Raw genomic sequence first — 24837 nt, 5'->3', positions numbered from 1 at the left:
TGTCCTGCGCAAGGCAGGGAATTTATTTGGGCCGTTTCTATATGCAAAACTCACAGGCAGCAGCCAGTGAGTCCAGCCTCTCCACCAAAAATTAGAACCAATGAAGAATCCAGCTGTGGGATGGGTTGAAATTTAACTATCTGTTTGGCTCCCCCCACCATCACCACCACCAAATGGGTGTGCCCCTGGGTGATCAGAATAGTTCATAAACAGAACTGGGATTATTTAAGTCCGATCACTCATAGCATATTATTCCAGCTTTGCGTTGGGAGAGCACTCGTTCCTCTGGCTATATAGACCCTACAGGAGGCCTTGGTGCTGGTCCAAAATGGTCTTTCTGACCAAGCTGAAGGTAACGAACATGACACATTTCAGCAAGCAGCTGACAACTCTCTGGGGGCAGTATCAGCATCTGATACCAGCCAGGGCATGCAGCTTGGCCACTTGTACTTATAAAAACAGATACGCTTCATGTAAGTATCTATATTTGTTATCCTTCTTGTTAGAAGTGCATCGTCGGCACCTGTGTGAGGATGAGGCAACACATAGCAGAAACTTTGAGGGTGAAAGCCATTTATGAAAGTTAAGAAAAATGGTGGCCATTATTTCAGATGAGAAAGAACCCAGAGGGAATTTTCTACTGTGATTGAAATGGGGGGAAAGAAAGATAATTCCGTAAGAGGGGGGAATAAAGGAGAAATTGAAGATTCACAGCCAATGTTCAGTGGACTTTCCTCCTTGCCAGCTGCATAGGAATAGAATGTCACCCTTTACAAGTTTGCTGGTACATTTGAGTTAGTAATTATTCTACAAATTGTGAGTTTGGTGAAAGCAGCAGCTGTAATGGTTATACGATATGAAAATGAATGTAAGTCATTAGCTATCTAATAGGAGCCAAAATGAATAGGAAAAAGTTTTCATTCTTGCCAGTCAGCCTGAATGCCAATGCCATAAATACTGAGCTTCTACAAAATATAAGAGAGGAGGAAAATGCTAGTGTCGTGTTGCAAATAGAGAACTGTTTGCATTTTAACAAGAGCTGGGTTGAAACTGCCTCTGGAGCAGAAGCTCTCTGCAGGGCTACACTTCTAAAAATGGGTGCTGGGGATGAAGCTGCCTGGAAAATACACAGAAAAACCTGTCCCGCAATTCTAAATGTGCAAGTGCAGGCTGTGGTTGATCGGTGGAGCAAAAATGCATTCTGTGCATGTTCAGAGTAATTTCTATCTTTATGATTAGCCCACCTGTTCTGCAGCTTTCTTAACTGGATTTTGTACTGGTTCGGATGAAACCTGACTGCAGGTGAATAGTTTCCCCCCAGACTCAGCTTTCCATCTTTAAAATGGGGGTGTGCACAACCCACCTCATAAGATTTATTATGAGAATGAGGGAGCTAATTACTTGTGAAGAATTTTGCTCCATAATAAATGACTGCTTTTTGAAGAAGGATTAGGTGTGCGAAGTAATTGGTGTGTTTGTTCTAGAGAATGAGAGAAGGTGTAATACCACATTATTGTTGATACTTGGGCAATGTCACACTTTTTCTAAATGCCCATCCTTTTGTTCCTCTACATTAATTCGTCTTTTTTGACAAGTGGCAGGAAAAGTTACCCTTAATGTTTCTGTAGTGTTCCTTGCTGAAATCCCCAATGTGGAATCTTCAGAAAACATGCTTGGTGCCCACCAAGGTCACCTTTACTTCTTTCTTTTAATGTAATGGGTATTTTGTGATGCCCACAACTGTTTCCTAGATTTCCAATTGTGCCCAAGAAAGTGGAGAGCAAAAACCCTTTGCCATTCATTGCCTGTCTAGCATTTCAAGAAGCCAGTGACATGGAATGATATTCAGATATATACATTATTGTAAATCCTATAATAATTAATATCCTTGAACTTGGAACTCTATCCCATGCTACTGTGGAGAATATTAAGAGTGGTTCATTCAAGTTTGTATAACATTTGCTGGTGCATTGTTCACTTAAGGAACCAAGCCAACAAACTTTGGGGTGTTTTCTGACCAATGTATGCAAGATTTTCTTAAAAAGAGTTTAAATTGACAGGTTTGTGTTTCAGGAAAAACTGAAACACAGAACAAACCAGAACTAAATCCATTCAGAACAATGTCAATTGATAAAGTGGAACTAATTGCACTAATGATTCACATTAAGAAAAACACATTTCTTGGCAGCACAAAAGCCAAAAGAAGCTGTGTGAATGATCCCCCCCCCCACACACAAATCCAAAATCCAGTCAGGCAGCACCTTCACAAAATAGTAAACGAACTTTTAAGCTTTTGGATACAAATCAGGGAGGACATTTTTCAGTTTGGGGGCAAAATAGTGAAAATAAGTTTGAGGCATTTTTGTTGGTCCTATCAAAGGTACTGCTGACTGTGGGGTTTGGAATGTTTCCTAGAAAAGATGAATCTGCTAAAACTACTTTTGAATAGAAAACAAGATCAAGGTTTTTAAGGACTCCTGCAACTTAAGGAGCAAAATATACAATTTCTAACCATAAAAGGCACAGCATTTCATAATTTCTGTGCTATTCTCCATCATTCCAGCCTCCCCCCACTGAGGCACAAATATTGTCAGATCTTTTTAATGCTAAAGCAAATCCACAGGAAATTTTGAGTCATTTATTCCCATCTTAGTACATGGTATGACTCAGAAGTGTGTCTGTAACAGGGAGTTTCCCCTTTCTGGTCTTTCAAAATGTTTTCTGAAACCAATGCAAACAGCCTAAAAAACCTCACTTTCCATGCCCTGCTCTCAGCGCCAGAGTTTTATTCAAGAAGCGCAGGTTATTATGTGATATATACAGTATATAACTAGCTATGATGATGATTAAAAGCAACCCGTCTTCTCATTTTTGCAGCCTTTACATGCTTACTCAGAACTATATTTCAGTGATTTCAATTAAATTTACTCCCAAATGAGTGTTCTTAGGTGCGTAGGCTCATTGAGCCAAGCCCATGACCACCTTTATCTGGATCACTTTCACAAGGCCCTGTAGGTCACTATTCCACTCCCATTTTATAGATGAGAAACTGAGGAGGCTGGTCCATCAGGGCAGGAGTTGCCAAGTGGGTGTTTTGTTTCTGTTGTGAATACACTTGACATGGTCAAATTTATTTGTGTGAACTACCGGTAATAGGGCCCCCCAAGTAGACTGCACACAGGGCACCACAGATCATAAAGCCACCACTGGTGGTCTGACTCACTGTATGTTCCAAACATAAGAGAGAGAAAAGTAGAGCACCATCCATGGTGCAAAGGCCTCCTGAAATAAATCCATTTGAACCTGATGCCTGAAATTTGCACTCTCAGATCCATCCAGCCCTGTATTCCCTTTCCCATAGCATCCAAGGCAGATAATTCCCTACACCCACATGGCCTAGATTTTATCTGAGCACTCTCCAAAGACCAGCATGTCCAATGCAGGCCACATTTACACTAATCCAAGAAGCTTGACTTGATCCCCCCCCCATTGTTCTCTTTTCCAACCTGGTGATCTCTAGATGGTTTGGATTTTTATCCAGTTTCTCCCAGTACTTCAGCCTAACAAGCAGCTCAGCCAGATCCGCAATATATCATCCCCACTTTTAGAACAACTTGCTGTTCGTGCATCCTCCCCACCTGGCACTTCTATTTCAAGCACATTTTGGGCAGGAGAAAACAACTTTGCCCTCCCTGTCTTCAGGCAACCAAGTGACAGTCAGATGCCTCCAGGCAGACAATGTGATTATACTGCACAGCCAACCCCACCCATCTCTGTTGTTTCTTATCCTAAGTCAGCCTTCCCCAGCACAGAGCCCTCCAGATGTTTTGGACTAGAACTCCCATCAGTCCCAGCCATTGCAGCCATATGATGCTGAGACTGATGGGAGCTGTAGTACATAGTCTATGGAGAGGACACCAGGCTGTCAAAGGCTGTCCTTAGCCACACCTGGGTCTGTTGAACCTAATAAAAGAGGCACTGAGATAATGGGAATACAAAAGGTCACCAAGCACTGTTGATGTGCTGGATGTTGTCATGGTTCCCAGAAGTATGTCAATCCCTTCTCAGTTCCACTGTCTGGGGGTCACACAATGTTAATAGGAACTTTACTTCTTTAAAGCATTTTTAAAAAGCCCATCTGCTTTTCAGCCAAAAAAAAAGGCCTCCAGAGTGGTTTCCAGATGTCAGTGATAAGACAGTCCCTGCCCTCAGGCTTACAATCTAAAAGACATGAGACAAAAACAAAAGGATTTGGCAAGGGCGCAGAGGAGGGCAAAGGCAAACTTGGTGCTTGCAGATGGGGGTAGAGACTGACTTGTATTGCAAATGGGTTGTTCAGATCTCCTGTATCACATCATTACATCACTTGGATATCAGCTGTGCGTGGATGTAAAAAGGCCCTGTAGAAACTGCCCTTCATACCACTCCTATCTATGCTGAGTGGGGTCAGGAATGGCAACAGCGCTGAGTCATCCTACATACGGCTTCTGAATTCATATGTTTACGTCCTCTCTCCTCTTTCATATTTCACAGGCAATGGTGCATAACAAGTTTCAGACACAGTCCAGTGCACCTTCAGATAGGGGTTTTTTTGTGGCGGGGCGGCGGGGATGAAAATACCATTTGTATTTATTATTTGTTGAGGCCTGAAAGGGATTAAAGCCTTAGTCAACTGAAGCTGGCAATTTCCTGGTTCGAAAGAGTGACATCCTCCCAAACAGAACTCTGCCAAGCAAACAGATTATGCCGATTATGGCAAGATGTGTCTCAGCGAGAAAATGTGCTTATTGTTCTTTGTACAGCGCACCTAGCGCCTTCCTGGCCTTCACAGGCAAAAAGGGAGTCCTTGCCCGCAAGCAGTTTACGTATTGAATAACATAATTTGGGGTGGGTGGACTATAGCATCTTTGCCCCACTATAGATGAGTCCCTGTGGCAGACACTTTCTGAACTGGATCCCACTTGAATAGATGCATGGAGTGTTACTCTTGCTTTTCACGTATATTATACAAATCAGGGATGGAGAACCCTTTTGGGGAACTAACTTGTAGACCAACTTTTACAGGTGGGTGGGGCAATCCACTTGTCAATCACATGATGTCACAGCTACCACATGATGGACAGGTGGGTTTTCCCTTGTCAAAATCCATTGCAGGCCCCTTGATCCTGTCTAAACAAAGTGGTGGGGCGGGACTGCACAGCAGTTTCTCCAACCCATTTAAAGATCACTGCTGAAGTGGCAACCTAGCGCAGAAACTCTATCTACAAGACAGACAGGTTTTTTGGGTTTTGTTTTTAAAGAGGCAGATTGGATGGGTAGGGAATAGGGATGATTTGAAATATTTATGGCACGGGGGGGCGGAGATATTGGGGATACAAAACCACCTATATTGGTTTGGACCTGCATGTGAAGGAGACAAAACAACAAAGAAGCAACATATTCAGCCATACAAATTTGTTTTATGTTTGGAAATGTATCACCATGGCAATTATACTAGCTCAGCCTGTAACGAAAAGCCTCTTTGTTAGAAAGGAACAGTTTCCATTTCCCCTGCCCACATCCTATTTAATTGAATGCCCTTTCATATATTTTCTAGCCACAATATTAGGCAAATATGAATTCACATTGACATGGAAAAGTACAGAGAGCTTAAAACACAACTTCACCGAGTCAAGATAATTGTGTGTCATGCTTGAATGTTGACACTGACAAAACACAGCCCCTTATGGAAACTTACAATAGTACAAGCATGCTACAAAATGAAATCCCCGTTCCCTCCAGGTTGTTTCTTGCCTACTGAAGTTTAAGATGGGGGGGGGGGGTGACCCTCAGAAAGAGCATTAATTGTCCTAATCACCATATTGAGCAGTCTCTCATAAACATAGCCAGTCTTTTATCTTCTTTTTTGAAAAAAAAACAAACCTGTATTATTCTGTCTGCCCTTCACTGTTAATAAGTGCTAATTCTACTTTTGGGGACTTCGGGCCAGACAAATATTACAACATACCCACTGTCTGTATTTGCTACGTTTGTTGTTATTATTTAACCCATTTATCCCACCTATTTGCTCCTCTGGCTTTTTGGGGGAACAGATACAACTCCTGCTTTTAAAAAATAATTATTTCTGTTTACTTTCTTTGGAACACCTTCTTCCGCTTGTGCTGTCAGTAAGCAACCTGCCAGATAACACAGAAATCTGTCAGATGGCAAGCAGCCAGGAAAAGCAGCATATTCATTGCTTGCTACACGAAGAGGAAAGTTTGTTACTCATGACTTTTTGTTACTGTTTCACACACTCACTATGAAATGGATAATTTTACTAGGTGTGTAGTTTTGAACCACTCTACTGTTACAACCTTTTAATTTCAGTAGTGTGGGCAAAAACCAGTTTCCTGTCTATCCACATGATAAGGGAATCCCAGGAGTGATCATCTGTCCTCAGCTATTTGCGTAGGTAGACAGAACACAACTGCTCTTATCAGTTAATGGTGCAATCCTGCCCTTTCCCTTACTTTTATCCTTAGGCAAACTTTTAAAGCAACATATCTTTCCAGCAATAAAACAAACGGGTTCCTCTTTTTTAACCTTACATGTTTTTCTTTCAGTGTACCGGTAATCCCTCCCCTTTGATGTTCTTTCCATCCTAAGGAACTGTTCCAACATGTTTTAAAAGCTCTGAATGAATACTTGCTCCATAGGAGCCAACTTCTAGGGTCCGAGGTCCCTTCAGACCCCCTACTAAAATATTTGAGGGCGCTGGGAGTCTCTTCCAAGGTGTCTCTTCCAGTCCTGGAGAGGCCCATTGGCAATTGAACCTGGGAGACATTCTGCATGCAAAAAGTGCTCCACAACTAGAAGCCCACAAGTGCAGCGCAAAGGCAACAGAAATCCCTTGCTGCTGCTGCCTCTAAGTGTGGGATGTGAAACACACAACAGTCAAGTACAACATTCCTAGAATGAACATGCTAGGGGGTGCTTTGTATGCAGTCAGGATAAAACTTCCTATTTCCTCCTGAGCTGTGACCAACTTCCTCTGCATCTGACTAGAGGGCTGTGTGTGAGAGAGAGGCCTAATCTGGGCAAGAAGGAGCACACATTCTTCTCTTGCTGTCTTCTTCTCCATTTTGTTTTCCTATGTGTTAGGAGAAGTGACTGCTCAGTCGCAGTCACTTGGGACTAACTCCCTTATGGGATAGTTAATGTAGATCTGTACTTTAGCAATCTAAGTCTGCCTTCAGGGATCTAACTGTGAACTGAAAGATTTTGAGTAAACTACTTTTACGTTGACTTTCTGTTCTTTTTAAAAGGGACAGTAAGGGATCTTACCAGGACTCTTATACAGTGGTACCTCAGGTTAAGTACTTAATTCGTTCTGAAGGTCCGTTCTTAACCTGAAACTGTTCTTAACCTGAAGCACCACTTTAGCTAATGGGGCCTCCTGCTGCCGCCAGAGCACAATTTCTGTTCTCATCCTGAAGCAAAGTTCTTAACCTGAGGTACTATTTCTGGGTTAGCAGAGTCTGTAACCTGAAGTGTATGTAACCTGAGGTACCACTGTATTGAGAGGCTCAGACGAGCTTGCAACAAGCAAACCACTGTGCATTTAAAGGGGAATGTTGCTCTGTTAAGATACAGAACTTGCTAACACAAGTTGGGAAGGATATCATTAAACAATATATCCTCTCCTGCCTCCCTGAACATTCCCACACTAAGACCCTGGTCTCCTTGCTTGTTTAATCCACAGAGTTTTGACCAAGTGTTTCTCCCTTTTCCCACTTGAAGTGGGCCTCTCCCTCTGCTTGCAATCCGGTCAGGTCTATGCCCCTGGAGGAAACAACTCCCCCAAACATCATCTGGCTCTCAAGCATCTCTAGACGACTGAGTGCTGGAGATAAATCTTCTTGCAAGAGCCATCAGAGTGATCATGGAACAGTTTCTCTTTGATACGCAGCAATTTGATACATTTCTGCTTAGTTTGTTAAAAGCTTTATTTTTATTTTGTCAGTGCTCATATGTAACCAACCCCCACCCCACCCCATATAAGAACAAACCTCAGCAAAGAGATGCCACTTGATCAGAATATCTGATGAGCACATAAAAATACAAGATGGATGAGATGGCATTATAACACTTATCAGTTCGCTCAAGGAACCATTGTAAGTAAAGGACTCTCAGGTCACTCAGGTGTATATTTACTCCCTGCCTGAGGTATGTTATAGAATTGTTCCCAACAGTTTATTTTAGGGATCAATGCAAACCTCACAAAGCAAGGCTGAAATTAAAGTTCTAAAAAAATCCTCTAAAAGTCCAGGAAAAAAACAGTCTTCTCCCTGGGCAAAAGTGTTAGTTTAGAAGGAATTGAAGAACCTAGAATCAACTAGGTAAACATAAGTATTAAGGCTTCCTCAACAGAAGCATAGGGTTAGTAACTCAGTATGTACATTTGAATTCCCGAACAGATCCCTCTACGTGGGAATTTTACATGGGAGTTCAAATGCAAGTTTACAGGTGGGGAGGTGGAGCCTGCCGTCTCCCCACCCATGACTGAACATGCACATTGAATTATGAGATGGGGTTAAGTTTCTGAGGACTCACAACCTGGTGGTCCCTCTGTCTTCAGAGTGAAGGCCGTGGGAGTTGGATTCCTTTGTGTTTTGTACAACATCAGAAGGTGGACAGGCAGGTTCCAAATCATTTACGCCTTACGTCTCACACCCTTAGGGTCCTCAGACAGATTGACAGGGGATAGGGTGCCAAGCCTGGGTCCAGTCACATTTTCTGCAGGGCAGAGAAAGAAAAGGAGAAGGCTGGGTGAGATCAGGGGATGTAGATTCACAAAACATTCTTTCTTCAAACTTCACATGGATTTGGTCAGGAAGCCTCACAGAGAGCAGAAATTACTCCCTTCAAGTTAGTAGAGGCAAGTCAATGACAAAGAGAATGTAGTGGCTAGTTATTAAGATAAACAGTGGTACCTTGGTTCTCAAACACCTTGCTACTCAAATGCCTTGGTTCCCAAACGCCGAAAACCCGGATGTTAAGTGTTTCGGTTTTTGAACATTTTTTGGAAGCCGAACGGCCGATGAGGCTGTCAGCTATTGTTTCCGGGCCACCTGCACCAATCAGAAGCTGCACTTTGGCTTTCAAACATTTCGGAAGTCAAACGGACTTCCGGAATGGATTAAGTTTGATGCTTTTGTTTTTGCTATTTATTTTGCGTTTTTGTTTTTGAGGCTTTTTTGGTTAATTTGTTTTTGTGACTGTGTGGAACCCAGTTCGGCTACTGATTGATTGACTGTGGAAATGGATAAAAGCCCCCCCCCCCATCCAAATAATGACTATCATCAGTGCAGGTAAGTGTTATGATTTATATATGTGAGAATATATAGAATTCCTATATGTTCATAAATTGACAAGGCAAACACATACATAAGCATATAAACTACGTGTCTGAAATAGTACAGGGAAAGCAATCCCAAAACCATTTTGACCCCCCCTAAATTGACCTCAAATGTTTCTCTGCAAGGAGGAAGGAAATGGAAAAGCCTCCCCATTGTCTCTTTGCTCACAAATCCAGTCTTAAGGGCGTATCTGTGTATGAATAGGGTGAGCCTGTGACCTGGACTCAGAAATTAAGTATTTATCATCACAAAATAATGGCCAGGCTCTCCAGGTAAACCCATTAACAGGTTTCCTGCCAGACAGGATTCTGCTGTAGACAGCCCCTTCTGTGATGTACGTATGATGTATTGGGGGTGGTCTTGAGCTACAAGGTGGCAGTTTCAAAAGTCTATATAAGGGCTTGCAAAACATTGTTCTGGGTTCTTCCTCCCTCCTGCGGGGGTGGGTGGGTGAGCACCCGGTTGCAACAGTTTAATAAAGATCAAGCTTTGCTTCTCAATATTCTCTGGCTGGCCTCTGTTATTTTTCTCCTACCAATAGAAAACCTACAAAAGGAACCTACATATATGGGCTCTTGGGTACCCCATAAGGGAAAAGGAGCAGTTTTTTCTTACAACATAAGAAAAAAATTAATTATCATCTACAATACTGTCTTATTTATTTTATAGTACAGTACATTGATTATTGCTTTCATTTTATGGATCAATGGTCTCATTAGATAGTAAAATTCATGTTAAATTGCTGTTTTAGGGGTTGTTTTTAAAAGTCTGGAACGGATTAATCCATTTTGCATTACTTTCTATGGGAAAGCGCGCCTTGGTTTTGGAACGCTTTGGTTTTGGAATGGACTTCTGGAACGGATTAAGTCTGAGAACCAAGGTACCACTGTATATATTTAACTACCACAGCTCCAGTAAAAGAGACATAATCCCAGAGCTGGACAGGACAAGATCTATTGATAGTGCCATCTCCCTGTGCAAATGGAAGATCCAGCAACTCAGGGGTCCTCGGAGCACACCAGTGCTTCCCTTTCATTTCGCAATGTCCATGGGCTGCTTCATTTCTGTCTGCATTCACTAGTAGGAGTGACCAGATGGACTATGCTTGGTGGGGTGTGTGCATCACCTGGTCTCCAAAGACCTGCAGTGTGGTTTCCTCTTCCCAGACACTTCCTTGATCAGTGCCAGAAAATTACCTTACTCCCTTGTTTTCCCTCCAAGCCTCTTATCAGGAGAAGGGCAGCAATTAGCTTAGGCCCCCCCCCCTAAAGCCTTTATATCATGAATTCATGATTGTGGGTGTCAGGGTGATTACTATTAATACCGTTTGTGCCTGCGGAAGTTTCAGAGTTGACACAGCTTCGTTTATCCTGCAGCTCCCTGCTTAAATCCTGTAACTTTTCTTACCGCAGATTTTCTGGGGTGGGGTCATTTGTTTCAACCACTTAATACCAAACAGGACAAGTTTAACTTATAAAGTTAAGACCACATAGCAGTGGGGTTTTCATAACTGTTTTCCGTCTGCTTCAGCAGCAAAGGGGAAGCAGGACAGCAGGGAGCACCAAGTGGAAGGAAGTCTTGGGAGGAAGAAATATCTCTTCCCAAGTGGAAGTGGGGCATTGCAGTGCAGTTGCTGCCTGCGGCTGGAAAACAGGAGAGAGGAGCGCCAAGGTTGTGCAAGCTATATAAATTAAAACATTTACCAGCCATTCTGATCTTCCCGGCTCTTGAGTAATTTTGCAGCCCTCAAGGTTCTTCCTCTCTTCCTCCATAGCCTTCAGCTGGGCTTTGGTTTTCTCCTGAACAACAACAACAACAACTAATGATGTTTTTTGCTTTATCAGGGAGATTTTCCCTTTGCTTGATTTGTTTGTCCAACCCCCTCCCCCACCCCCAAGTTAAAACAACCCAAGGCCACCTCCACATCTTTATAGGGTGGCAGCAAATCCCACCAGTGAAGGTCAGAGCTCAGGGGTGGAGCATCTGTTTTGCATGCAGAAAGTCCCTGGTTCAGTTACAGGCATCTGCAGGTAGGGCTGGGAATGTTCTCCATCTGAAACCCTGGAGAGCTGCTGCCAGCCAGTGTAGAGTTCTGAGCCACATGGACACAGGACACTGCCTTATAAGGAGTCAGGCCATTGGTCCATCTAGCTCAGTATTGTCTACACTGACTGGCAGCAGCTCTCTAGGGATAGAGACTGAGTTCTACCTGGAGACTGAACCTCAGACCTTCTGCCTGCAGAGCAGATGCTCGACCACTAAGCTGTGGCCTTTCCCCCAAACAGCCTCCGTATAAGGCAGATTACAATGTTTGCCTTGCTTACCTTGAGCTCTTGGGCAACCTCCTCCAACAGGGCTACCTTATGGCCACTGTGCGCCTTGGTCTGTTTACACACCATACAAAGCGGGGCTTCATCATCCTTACAAAAGAACTTCAGGGGCTTCCGATGCCTTTTACACACCTCTCTTCTCCTTTCTGTGCATCTCTCCACCCACAGCTTGACAAGCTGGACCACTTTTGCCAGTTGCCAGTTTGGCCTGCTGTCCATTGGCTGAAAGAGTCTCCTGCACTCAGGGCAAGCAGACGCTCCCTCAGATTCAGGCCAGGACTGGACAATGCAGACTTTGCAGAAATTATGCCCGCACTCCAACATCACAGGATCTTTGAAATATCCCAGGCAGGTGGGACAAGTAATTGCATCAATAAGCTCCTCAAGAGGTCCCTCAGCTGCCATCCTTATTTCTCCCTAGAGGGCAATAACAGCAGGTTGGGTTTCATTTCTGATTAAAACAGTTCAAGAGGAACAAAAATGGTGGTCGTGGGCAAAACTAAGAGGTCTTACTCATTATAAAGTCCAAATCCACTTTGTTGCAAAACTTACAGAGCACAAATGCCTTCCAAACTATCAACACCCAACATATTTTAAGGGACAAGTCTTTTGATGAGGACACTGTACAAATATTTCATAAGTAGCATATGTTTCAAGTTTACACCATAATTTCAACATAATTTTTTTAAAGTCCACCTAAAAAAGGTGAAAACAATTCAAGAGTTTGACCAATAAGCCAAACTAAACACAAGTGTTGCATATTATATTTTTAAACAGGAATTTAGTTGAAGTTACACAGCCACCCAATCCTATATATGTGTACTTTCAGAAATAAGCGCTAGGGCTTACTCTTAGGTAACTGTACACCAGTTGATAGGATAAGTTTATAAACTTAAGATAACAACCCTGTGCAGTAAAAATCTGACAGTAAGTCCCATTGAACTCAGCATAATTTACTTCTAAGTAAAGATACCTAGGATCACAGTATAACAAATACCTTCTGATGCGGAGTCTCTACCCCAAAGAAAAAGCCACCGTTCTAAACAGCCATGTACTAAATTTGATCACTATAAAGAACCACACTACTATTTTTAATTCAGTAGTTTACTTACAGTTAAACACCACCAAGAAATACTGCAATCCAGACAAAGATCACACCCACACATTTAAAGCACATTACTTTCTGTAAAGAATCCTGGGAACTGTAGCTTGTCCCTTATGGAGCTACAATTCCCAGCATCCTTAACATGAAGCCTGCCTGGATTTTATAGTATTCTGAAGGTAAGGGGAACCTTTGGCCTGCTAGATGTTGACAAACCACAACTCCCATCATCCCTGACCACTGAGCATGTTTTCTGGGGCTGATGGGAGTTGTAGTTCTGTAACATCCAGTGAGCCAAAGTTCCCCCACACCTGGTCACTGGAGCACCTGTAACCAGTTAGCTCACTAATGAGAGAGTCCTTGCTTATTAGAGGACCTTTCCATATTTAGGCTGTACACCCATCTAGGAGTAAGTCCTACGGGATTCAACTTCTGAGTAGGACTGCACTGTGAATCTTCATTTAACTCTTTGAGGAATTGTGTTCTTAATCTCATTTCCAGGGAAGAAAGGGAGGATCAAATTGTCTGTATGCTTCATTCGCAGTATAAAGTTTTTCTATAGCCCAGAAATGAAAGACTGTGTGTTTGGACGATAGCCTATATAACGTTGCCTATAAAACAGTAGAAGGGGCGGTTAGTACAGCGTTTTATAGGCCTATAAAACAGCTGCCTATGAACAGTCAGTCAGTGGCTTGAGCAGGCGCAGAGAAACTCATTTTCCCTCCTTGGGTGAGAGCTCTCGCGTGCCTTTTAAAATCATAGTATTGTAATCATTTAGAAATTTGCATCTGATACACATCTGACATTAGCAAGTGATAATTTCATGCAAATCTCTCCCTCCCCGCCCCCGACGCCATGCCTAAGTGGCCGCCCTCTCTCTCCCACGTTAACACCTTAATCCTTATTGGTGTCTACTCAGGAGTAAGCCCTACACTGAATCCAACGGGGCTTCCTCCCTGAAAGCGCTCCAAGCCATCCGATCATCAGACAGACTGCAGCGCCTGGTTATCTCCCATGCCAAATCTCTTAATAAAATGCGCCTCGAGGGGATGGAGGTGACCCGCTCTCTCCCTTTGGTTTCTCCAGTGCCGCTTGCGCCGAAACCTGCGCCCGGATCGAGCCGGGAAAGTTTCTCTCGCCCCCCAACTCCGGCGCGGAGCGTTTTTGGCGCCTGCAGGCGGCGAGCGGGGAAATGACTCTGCCGTCCCTCCCAGGATACTTTCGCCCGCTGGCGGCCGCTGCGCTTTGCCGGGCGGGGATGGTGGGCGAGGCCCCGGAAGGGGCTGGCTCGGCTGCGCCGGCCGAGGACTAAGGGAGCCTTTCGCTTCCAAACAACGCCGCCGCCGCCGCCGCTGCCTCCTCGGCCATGGCTCGTCGTCTTCTGCCGCCGCTGCTCCTCCGCCTCGGCAGGGACCCTCGGCCGGGTCCAGCCGCCCTCTCCGTCCGCCGCGGCGGCGGCGGCGGGGTGAGGCGGTGCAGCTTGGGCGCCTGCGCCTCCTACCGCCTCCGGGACGGCGGTGAGTGACACACCCCGCGGCGACCCCCCCCCGAAAAGAGATTCCTCCTCTCCCCCTCTTCTCTCTGCAGGAACATTCCCTCCCCCCCCAAATTATGGCCTGTACCTGGGGTCCATAAGGCCCTAATATTTCCCCTTCGCCCCCCTCCCCATGTCTTTTCCCAGCTGTCCACACCCTGCTTATTCCCCCCCCCCAAATTATGGCCTGTACCTGGGGTCCATAAGGCCCTAATATTTCCCCTTCGCCCCCCTCCCCATGTCTTTTCCCAGCTGTCCACACCCTGCTTATTCCCCCCCCCCCCATGTTCCTTTTCTCATTCTCAAATAGCCCTCCCACACACACAATAGGGGTTGCTTTTTGCCTAGTTAGGTACAACCCTAATGTACTATTACAAACTCGCCCCTGCCCAAAACACCCCTCTCAATTCATTCTCCACCTGTCTCCACCTTAAATCTTTTTCATTTCTGATCTGCTTTTTTGAACCCCAGTGGTTGTGCCCTTTCCCTAGCACCCCAATATTGTATGATGGATTATTGTGTGGACTGCTTGTTTTGTATTCTGTACACTCTGCTGTTGTGTATACAGTATGTACATTATTATAGCATCTATACCATACCTTTCTCTTAAGGAGTTTCCAAGGCAGCATACATGGTTCTTCTCATTTTATCCTCACAACAGCCCTGGGAGGTAGTGATGGGCGCAAGGTGACCCAATTGCTACATTACTGAGTTGGGACTTGAACCCTGGTTTCTCCCAGGCCCTAACTGAGCACTCTTAACAACTACACCATACCAGCTCTCATTAGGTAAAGGAGGAGTTAAAACTTTTTGATAAATTAAACTGCAACAAACTTCACACTGTCATTCCCAGTTTCTTCCTCACTTGTTTGCACCCACTTCAGAAACTCCCCAACTCCCAACCTACTAGTCCATGGTTTCATAGCAAGAGCCCAGCAGGGCCTTTGGGAAGTGGCCCCCTTTGGTCTCAGCTGGTCTTTGCAGGGAAATGTCACAGAGCCGTATGTCCTGATGCCATCTTGCAGAGGACAGTCTTCTGGGGGAGGGGATGTATAATGTGGAGTGACCCAAATGCACACCCATAGTTCCTTATTGGTGGGACGCAGGTGGCGCTGTGGGTTAAAGCCTCAGCGCCTAGGGCTTGCCGATCGAAAGGTCGGCGGTTCGAATCCCTGCGGCGGGGTGCGCTCCCGCTGCTCGGTCCCAGCGCCTGCCAACCTAGCAGTTCGAAAGCACCTCCGGGTGCAAGTAGATAAATAGGGACCGCTTACCAGCGGGAAGGTAAACGGCGTTTCCGTGTGCGGCTCTGGCTCTGGCTCTGGCCAGAGCAGCGATGTCACGCTGGCCACGTGACCCGGCAGTGTCTCCGGACAGCGCTGGCCCCTGGCCTCTTAAGTGAGATGGGCGCACAACCCCAGAGTCTGTCAAGACTGGCCCGTACGGGCAGGGGTACCTTTACCTTTTAGTTCCTTATTTGTTGTTCACATCTGGAGTCCCCACATACTTTTCAGTATTGTGCAAATGCAACAGTTGATTTGGAAAAATGGATCATGGCTTTATCTCATAGGGGACAGTCCCCTAGTCATGGGGTTGTACAATATGATATGAGGATAGTGGAACTGGTTTGGCTGAACTGGGTGCTGGCACCTCAGGATATAGAATGGATTGCAAGAGATGGGCTGGGGGTTAATGCTGAATGTTAGCGTTGCACACAGCGCTGCTGAAATTTGAGAGCCAAAAGTCTGCCACTTGTTGCTCCATACTCGGTTGTCAGACTTTTCTCCCCAGAGCAGCTTTCCTTTCCTTTGCACTGACATCCAGGCTTTCTTGGGAATTGTGCTGATATTTAGCAGTGGCAGGAAAGACCACAGATTAGGGAATGATGTGACAGCGTATCTGACTGTTGAAAGCAATTGCATTAAAATCAAAAGAATTATTGGAGAATGCAAAGGTGTGAGGGAACATCAGGTTCAGGGCGGTGTTAAGGTGCAAATCTAATTGCGGCTTCTCTGTGTGAATCTGAATTGCAACTGTTTATTCCTTTCATTGATAACTTTTGGAAGCAGGCTGGCTTGGAATATGGTTGCCAGCTGGAACGCTGTCACCAGGATCAAGAGAAGTACTTCAGGCGAGCTGAAGAGCTTCCCATCACTTGGTGGGATGTTTTGAATTTTCATGCTACGTTGTAAACTGCTTTTGAAACTCCCCTTCGTTTCAGAAGTGGGCAAGTGTTGTTTTGCAGCCAGAGGCCCCCTGGACACGCAGAACAACTTGGAGAATTGTTTGCACTGTGGCCTACTACTCTTCCAAGCAACTTCCATTGATCAATCAGCCTAAAACATATCTGTGAGTTCCATACAGCTTATGAGAAACTTCCTGTGTCCTCCTCTTCTCCTTCCAGTACATCCGCTGTGGCAGAGCCCGATTACAATCCCGGGGGGCAGCCGGCAGTCTCCGATCAATATCCAGTGGAGAGACAGCGTCTATGACCCCCATCTTAAACCCCTTGAAATACGCTACGATCCAGCCACTTGCCTCCATATGTGGAACAACGGATACTCGTTCCTGGTTGAGTTTGAGGATACCACAGACAAATCAAGTAAGACTTAAGGGGATGCCTGGGATCATAGGATAATAGCTCAGTGGTAGAGCACTTGCTTTGTATGCCTGATGGCTTCTCCAGCTCGGGCCGGGAATGCCCCCTGCTTGAAACCCTGATGACCCATTGCTGCCAGTCAGTGTAGACAATATTGAGCTAGATGCACCAATGATCTGGCTTGGTGTAGAGCAGATTCCTAAGACCCACTGGTCCTGCTGTTAAGTTCTGGCCTAGCAGGCACCTTTCGCCACCCCTCCAGTTGGCAAAAGCTAAGTACATTGGCAGACATTTCTGCATGTTATTTCCCAAAATATCCGGGCAAATATGTGTCATGTGAATCCTTGCATTTTTGCTCGCATCCATGCCCTTGTGAAAGCTGATCCACATCTTTAAAATACGAGTGACAATTGCCCTGCTAATTTGCTAGGGTAAAAGGCGGATGTTTGGTCCAGAGATCTATATTCAAATCTCCGCTTTTTGCAGCAGCCCTATTATGTGGCTTTGGTTACGTGGCTCTCCTGATCCCAGAGCTCTACCAAATAAAGGCCCCTGTTCAGATGAGAATTGTATCGCGTTTTATACATGAAAAGGGCCATATAAACGTTCATGAGTGAAGTCTGTGGGTGGAAATTCTTAACTAATCCTCTAAGATAATTAATACAGTATCTAGTTTTGACTTCCAGACTCTGTGAATCATTATAATTTAGGAAACAGGAATAGTGTATTACATGTGTAGCGGACTTGTGGCCCTCCAGATGTTGTTGAATTATAACTCCCATCAGTCACAGTCAGCATGGTTCAAGGATGATGTGTGTTGTAGTTGGGGGAAGGTCACAGGTCTCCCCATCCCTGGTTTTTGAAAAACTATTCATATTTGCAGTACATTCAGTGTAGGAACTAATCCTTAACAAAGGCTGTTACCTGTTATGTATGTATTACATTTTAACCACACACATTCCTCCTCCATGAAGCTCAGGGCAGCATAGATGGAAACTTCCTCGTTTTGTTTTTTTATTATTATTATTCTCTGCAATCCTGTGAGGTAGGTTAGGGTGCAACACAATAACTCAGAGAACTTTACGGCCAAATAAGTTTTTCCATCAGGGTCTTAGTCAAGCAATCTTAGTCCAGCAATTACTCTTTTTTTTGCTATGATTTCCATGAATTTTGTCTCTTGGCTAAAATTCACTCCAACTGTAATCCGTACAAGACTTGGGGAGCAGCTGACATTCTTTATTTGGATGCATTTTTTTCATTCTTTTGGATGCTTTTTCATTCAACTTTTACCCATTCATTTTTGTAGAGGAAGCCCTTGAGGAGGTTTCATGTGTGCATGTTCCCAAATGAATAGTATAACTCTGGCATTAAACATTAATGAAATAAAAGGTTGTTTATCATTTTGGCTGCATTTCACAGATAAGCTTTTGAATAATGTACTTGGAAAATATCTAGAAGGCAAGATAGGTGCTTGGTTCTCACAAAGCAACTTGTTCTCTGGTTCCCCTTGGAATTGTATTGAAACCTCAGTAAATGGAAGGAAACTGAATATAGCTGCCTTCTCTGGCATTGGAAGAGCTCTTTTTATTCTTCCTGAAAAGAAAAGTCAGGTTTTGTTAGCTCACTTGAACCAAGTGCTCTGTGCTTAATGCTGTAATGGTTGTTTTAATTTTAAACAGATAAGACAGAGCCTCAAAAGCTGTACATTGATAATCTGTTTAGCCAATAACTAACATTGTGGTGGCTGTTAGTGATGTGTGGTTAGAACACTTAGCAGCACTCATTAAGTAAGTTGTGTGTTACACAGTACTTGGATTAAGTCCAGTTACCTGAGTAGCCATTATGCAAAGAGTATGTTTAAATTAGAGAAGGGTCATAGCCCTGCGGTGGGATACATATTTTCCATGCAAAAGGTCCCAGGTTCAAGTCCTGATGTAGGGAAATTCCTCATACCAATTAAAGCTGCTGCCCTCCGGTGTTGACAGTACCGAGGTAGATGGACTAATGATTCTATAAGGCATCATCCTAGTGTGGCCTCACCTGGATCCAATTTATGAGTCATAGGTTGCCCATCACAGCACTCTTTAAGAAGCATAATCGTTCTCTGGTAGTAACCTTCCTAGGCTGAAGCTTACAGCTTGTGTTTGGGTTGTATCAAGTATCTTAAGAAAGCTATTTTAGATACTGCAGTTCCTTTTTATAGCTTCTCTTTTTGCTTGTCTTGCAGTTCCAGAGCAGGAGAGGTTAAAATTGTAGTGTGTACTAATAGTAACAGGGACATGGGTGGCACTGTGGGTTAAACCACAGAGCCTAGGACTTGCTGATCAGAAGGTCGGCAGTTCGAATCCCCGCGACGGGGTGAGCTCCCATTCCTCGGTCCCTGCTCCTGCCAACCTAGCAGTTTGAAAGCACGTCGAAGTGCAAGTAGATAAATAGGTTCTGGCGGGAAGGTAAACAGCGTTTCCGTGCACTGCTCTGGTTTTGCCAGAAGCGGCTTAGTCATGCTGGCCACATGACCCGGAAGCTGTACACTGGCTCCCTCGGCCAGTAAAGCGAGATGAGCGCCACAACCCCAGATTCGGCCACGACTGGACCTAATGGTCAGGGGTCCCTTTACCTTTTTTACTAATAGTAACATTGCCATTTAGCTACAGTGATGGAATTCACAGAGCCATGTTTGCGAGAGGATGAGCTGTGGATGTAGCTCAGTGTTAGAGGGCATGCTTTGGATGCAGATGGTCGCAGACTCAGTTCCCTGTAACCTCCACCTTAAGAAAGCATCCTGGAGGGTGGGGCTTGAGAAACGTCCACCAAAATCCTCAGAGAGCTGCTAGCAGTCAGAGTAGACCGTACTGGGCTAGGTGGGCTCATTCAGCATAAGACAGGTTTTTGTGTTCATGCTGGTGTATAAATATATGTAGATAACTATGCAGGCAATTAAGGGTACACTCCCTACAATGGTCTATTGAGGTTTGTTTTTAATTTCTTTTAACTTTTTTTAACTTTTTATTATTTTATTGTTTGGTTTGATGTTTGCATACTGTTGTACATTTTTACAATACAGCAGTATAAGTAAAAACATTAAAATTGTGTTGGGGATCTCCTTAAGCAGGCTTCTAATATATTAAACATGGACAAGAGATACTAGACAAGGTTGATAGATTTACTAGCAGAAAGCAGCACCTTTGCTTTGCATTTCCAAGATCTTTCTGCTATCTTAGCATCCTGATATGACTCACTTTCCCCATTATCCTGCACACTGTCCCTTGGTTTCTGCTAAGAGAAATTGCATAGCGGTCCCTCTCCCCAACCCCCTCCCCTCCAAATTTGATGATTATCATAGCTGTGGCTGACTTCAGACACCACCCTCCTTTCCTGTTCCTCTGCATTCTCTATCTCAGCCTTCTCGCTCAAGTTTCCTAGCCTTCCTTGAGGGTAACTTTTGCTCTATAAATTTCAGCTGCTAACATCCACCGGTTTCCATTGAAACGCTTTAGGTTTGCTTTGAAGTCATTCTGATCCACGTCACTCTTTTCAATCTAATCATTATATGCCTATAACGTCTCCCTCTTTTTAAATATCTAAGCAGAGACAGCTGCTAGTGGTGATGCTTATATGCTACCTCTGCTGTCAGAGAGGCATTTTGCCTCAATACCAGTTGCTGGCAATTGCAGGTGGGCAGAATGCCATTGCATTCCGGTTCTGCTTTTGGGTTTCCCATTAGGGTATCTACTTGGCCACTGTGAGAGCAGGATGCTAAGATTAGATGGGCCATTGGCCTGATCCGCGAGGCTCATTTTACAAGACAATAAAATAAAACACATCTGTGCTGCTGGCATAAAAATGTCTTAATGTGCCTGATAAGCATCCAGCCAAGTGTCATTTACATTACTCAAGCCCCAAAATGAATAAACATAACTTCCCTATGCTGCAGTCCACCTGTTGCAAACCCTGCTCATTCCAATGGGAGCGGGATTAGGAAGGGACTTAAATTATAGGCTTGTTCTTGCTTTACTATAATGCTTTTCTTCTTTGTGATTCTTTCTGACTTCTCAACATGTAACTTACTCTTCTTTCCCACGTGCTCCTGATGCTCTCTTCTTCCTTTGTTTTCTTTCTCCTTGCTTCTTCTGTCTGACAGTAATAGGCAGCTGCACAGATAGAGAAGAGGAAAAAGAGTGGATTAGAGTCAAAAAGTAAGAAGGAAGACAATGGCAGTAAACTGAATAGAGGAGCGTGCTTTTAAGAGAGGCGGCATCTGAGATGGGATCTAAATCAGATTTGTTCCAAGGATGAGGCTAGCTGCACTACTGGGAGTAGAATGAAAGCAAAGGGAGAGAGAGAGAGAAGGAGATGAGAAATGAAGGCGTTGGACAGCGCAGGTAAGTGCTGGTGGTTGTGTGCACACTGTTGCCCTCTGGTGGTTGCTTTGTGGTGTTGGTATCTGCTGTTTTAGGTGGCAGGCAGAACTTCCAAAGTGCAGTTAGGGGCACCTCCCAGTGCATTGTGGGATTGCCTGCAGTTACTATTTAGCAGTGCAGTCCAAGCCACCAGGAAGAGAGAACTTGGATTCGTCAGATCCTGAACTTTCTCGGCTGAGCCCAGTGTAAGTCCCCCACCCCAGCTGAGCCAGAGTTATGCTGGCATAAGCTAGGCTCAGCTGGTGGAACTTAATATGACATAATATATATCAGTGCAAATCTCCCAAAAGCGGTGTTCCAGGGGTGTGTTGGCACATGAAGGGGCAAGGAGAGACTTACACCTGTTCCAAACCTATTCCTTCACTTTGGTCTGTGACTGGAAACCCAGTGGAACTTAGCTGACAAGCAGTCAAATTTCTCCTGCATGGAGGAGTCACTTACACTGGCTTTCTGTAATTAGGATTGTTCTGTCAAGAATATACAGGGACTTCCACGTCTACACCTAGAGATACAGGCTATGGCGCAAAAGAGACCACATTCTATTGCATTTCCTCCCGTTCGCCTTAATTTAAAACTTTAGGAACGGCTTATTTAGCATGTGGTAGAAAACCAAGCATGTGGTAGCGAGGTCGCTTTTTGACCCTTCAATGTTGGCTCTTCAAGTGGATAAGGCATGAGAGGGCAGCAAGGATTTCAGGAATTTTGCTCAGTGTCTGCATATGCACTTTTTTTTGCAAAATCCCACTTGTTTTGTAGTCACGTATGTCTAGAAATCGCCGAGTAACTTAGAGGTAATGTTTTTGTTGTACTAGCACATGACTTAAGAACGTCAGTACTTATCTTCACCACAAGGGGACAGTCATATTCAGCCTCATTTTCTGCTACATTTGTCCACAATTCTCTGCAGATGCTCACAAACCCTTTTCTCTACATCCTGGAGGAAAGTGGTTTTAGTTGAGCAGGGTGCACTGTCTTATGTTTGGGCTCACCTAGGTAGATTACCCCTTTTTAAAGTCAGCCAAAGGAATAGCCACTAGCAAATAACAGACTAAACACTGCATAACAACATACTGTTTTCAATCTCTTATAAAGGACTTGGCGTCATTAAGCAACAGATAACTTTTATTTATTTATTTATTTTTATAAATATTTATTAAGATTTTTTAAATACAAAATGCAAAAATAATAAACAATATGACATGTATCATAACATATTTTCAAAGCTTCTTTGGACTCCCTCACGTCTCCCGCTCCCACTTACATCATTGTAAAACTTTTTCCAGCAATTTATCATCTTGTTTACATTCTTAAATCTCATTCATTTAATTTCATCTAATAATTCTCCAAAAGGTTTATATTTTCCTCAATCTCACTTATCCAAATTACATCTAATTTAGTGGTGCTCAATTATTTATGGTCTGGCATCCTTCTTAACATTCAACCAAATTACAGTATTTTTGTAAATAAATCTTAAATTTCTTCCAGTCTTCTTCAACCCTCTCCTCTCCCAGGTCTCGGATTCTGCCGGTCATCTCAGCCAATTCCATATAGTCTATCAGTTGCATCTGCCATTCTTCCAGTGTGGGTAGATCTCGAGTTTTCCAGTGCTTGGCGATGAGTATCCTTGCTGCTGTTGTTGCATACAGGAAAAAAGTTCTGTCCTTCTTTATCACCCTCTGGCCGACAATACCCAGGAGAAAGGCCTCTGGTTTCTTGGGGAAAGTATACTTAAATACCTTTTTCAACTCATTATATATCATTTCCCAGAAGGCCTTCACTCTAGGGCACGTCCACCAGAGGTGAAAGAATGTTCCTTCATTCCCTTTACATTTCCAGCATTTGTTATCAGACAAATGGTATATTTTGGCAAGTTTAACTGGGGTCATGTACCATCTATATATCATTTTCATTACATTTTCCTTCAAAGCATTACATGCAGTGAAGTTCAACCCAGTGGTCCACAACCTTTCCCAGTCCTCGAACATGATATTATACCCAATGTCCTGTGCCCACTTTATCATAGTCGATTTAACCATTTCATCTTGTGTATTCCATTTTAACAGCAAGTTATACATTCTTGAAAGTACCTTAGTCTTAGGTTCTAGCAGTTCTGATTCCAATTTCGATTTCTCCACCTGGAACCCTAACTTTTTGTCATTTTTGAAAACTTATTTAATCTGAGCATAGTGTAACCAGTCTCTCACTTTATCCTTCATTTTCTCCAAACTTTGCAATTTCCAATTGTCTCCATCTTTTTCTAAAATTTCCCAATACTTTGGCCATTTGGCCTCCATATTGGGTCTTTTTCGGGCCTTAGCTTCCAGAGGTGATAGCCACCTTGGAGTTTTGTTTTCCAATAAGTCTTTATATTTTGTCCAGACATTAAACACTGCTTTTCTGACAATATGGTTTTTAAAGGCCTTATTGATTTTAACCTTATCATACCATAAGTATGCATGCCAACCAAAAGCATTATTAAAACCTTCCAAATCCAATACATCAGTGTCTTCGAGAAGTAGCCAATCTTTTAGCCAGCAGAAAGCTGCGGCCTCATAATACAACTTTAAGTCCGGCAGGGCAAAGCCCCCTCTCTCTTTCTCAGATAACTTTTATTAGGTTGTCCTCGTATGTGAGCCCAATGGAAGTTTCAGCTGCCATCCTAGTGATGAAAAATCTAAATGGGGACAATGTACGACTCTATTTCCGTAAGGAATTATCCACATGCGGCAATTCTAATTTAGGCTTTTAAAATTGATTTTCTTTTAAAATTTTAAAATACATTTGCATAGGCTTACAGATTTGGTTGCATATCAACATATAACTTACAACAATAAAATAAAACAGTCCAAAATAATATCATTTTGAACTTGTAGACAGAGTTATGGGAGTGCATGCATGCCCGAGTAATTACAATGACATTATGATGTGCAATAACATAGGATGTTTAGATTGGGGAAGACAGGCAAATAATTGTAACAATTCAAAATTATGTTTCAATATCCATTCTTTCCATCAATGGTTACATCTATTAAATAGAAATAATAGGGATTGAAGCAGGAGGGATAATGCATGCACACCAGACCGCATTGGGTACCGTAGGTGCTGTCACACATGGCAATTCTCTTCTTCTGGAGCTTTTTAGGTCATGTGCTAGGTGTGCCAAAGATTCTGCATCTTTGGTGATGTGTATCCAGCAGATGTGTTTGACATTTGCTTCCATCGGAAAGAAGGAACATAACCCAGAAGAACAGTCCTTACAATCGGTGCTAAATTACTAAAGTGTTACTGCAGAAAACCTTTTCCAGAATTTTACTTTTCCTAAGCAAAAGCAAGTCGTGGGAATTCTTGCATTGCATTAATGGCAATCTCTTGCTGCTACGGTGTGGATAAGAAATGTAATTAATCTGTGATCCCAAGTGTGCTTTACTATATGTATATAAGGTGTCGGTCATA

At 43.6% G+C, this 24837-nt stretch overlaps 2 protein-coding genes across 4 annotated transcripts in view; one reads left to right on the top strand and one right to left on the bottom strand.

Annotated features, from left to right (window-relative positions):
- The first annotated feature begins 227 nt into the window (after window positions 1-227).
- Window positions 228-24837, top strand: part of CA5A (carbonic anhydrase 5A) — a 32083-nt gene continuing 7473 nt past the window's right edge. Inside the window, exons 1-2 of one of the 2 annotated variants that reach the window (XM_079986554.1) lie at window positions 228-473; window positions 16769-16966. In XM_079986554.1, coding sequence (XP_079842680.1) covers window positions 329-473; window positions 16769-16966 — 343 coding nt within the window. In that variant the 5' untranslated portion in view covers window positions 228-328. Of the gene's footprint in view, window positions 474-14074; window positions 14351-16768; window positions 16967-24837 lie in introns of those variants that run through there. The other variant, XM_079986553.1, reaches the window with a different exon arrangement.
- LOC307221827 (E3 ubiquitin-protein ligase TRIM17-like) lies at window positions 7622-13247 on the bottom strand. Of its 2 annotated transcripts, XR_013841555.1 has the most exons (4): window positions 13233-13247; window positions 11726-12144; window positions 11105-11200; window positions 7622-8778 (listed from the first exon to the last, which is right to left on the bottom strand). XR_013841555.1 is itself a non-coding variant. In XM_079986555.1 (3 exons), exons 1-3 carry the CDS (start codon window positions 12134-12136, stop codon window positions 8770-8772), a joined length of 516 nt encoding a protein of 171 aa, XP_079842681.1. In that variant the 5' UTR covers window positions 12137-12148; the 3' UTR covers window positions 7622-8769. The 2 variants fall into 2 exon arrangements, 1 of the variants encoding a protein (XP_079842681.1); XM_079986555.1 differs by lacking the exon at window positions 13233-13247 and having other exon boundaries at window positions 11726-12148.

Source organism: Podarcis cretensis (genome assembly GCF_951804945.1).
Source record: "Podarcis cretensis genome assembly, chromosome: 8".
In the NCBI taxonomy this organism is placed as follows: domain Eukaryota; kingdom Metazoa; phylum Chordata; class Lepidosauria; order Squamata; family Lacertidae; genus Podarcis; species Podarcis cretensis.
This window is presented reverse-complemented; position numbering and strand designations above follow the sequence as displayed.

Coding starts and splice junctions, on each gene's coding strand:
- LOC307221827 (XM_079986555.1), bottom strand. CDS start 12,136: ATGGCAGCTGAGGGACCTCTTGAGGAGCTTATTGATGCAATTACTTGT. Junction 11,201..11,725: donor AGGTTGCCCAAGAGCTCAAG/GTAAGCAAGGCA, acceptor GTTGTTGTTCAG/GAGAAAACCAAAGCCCAGCT.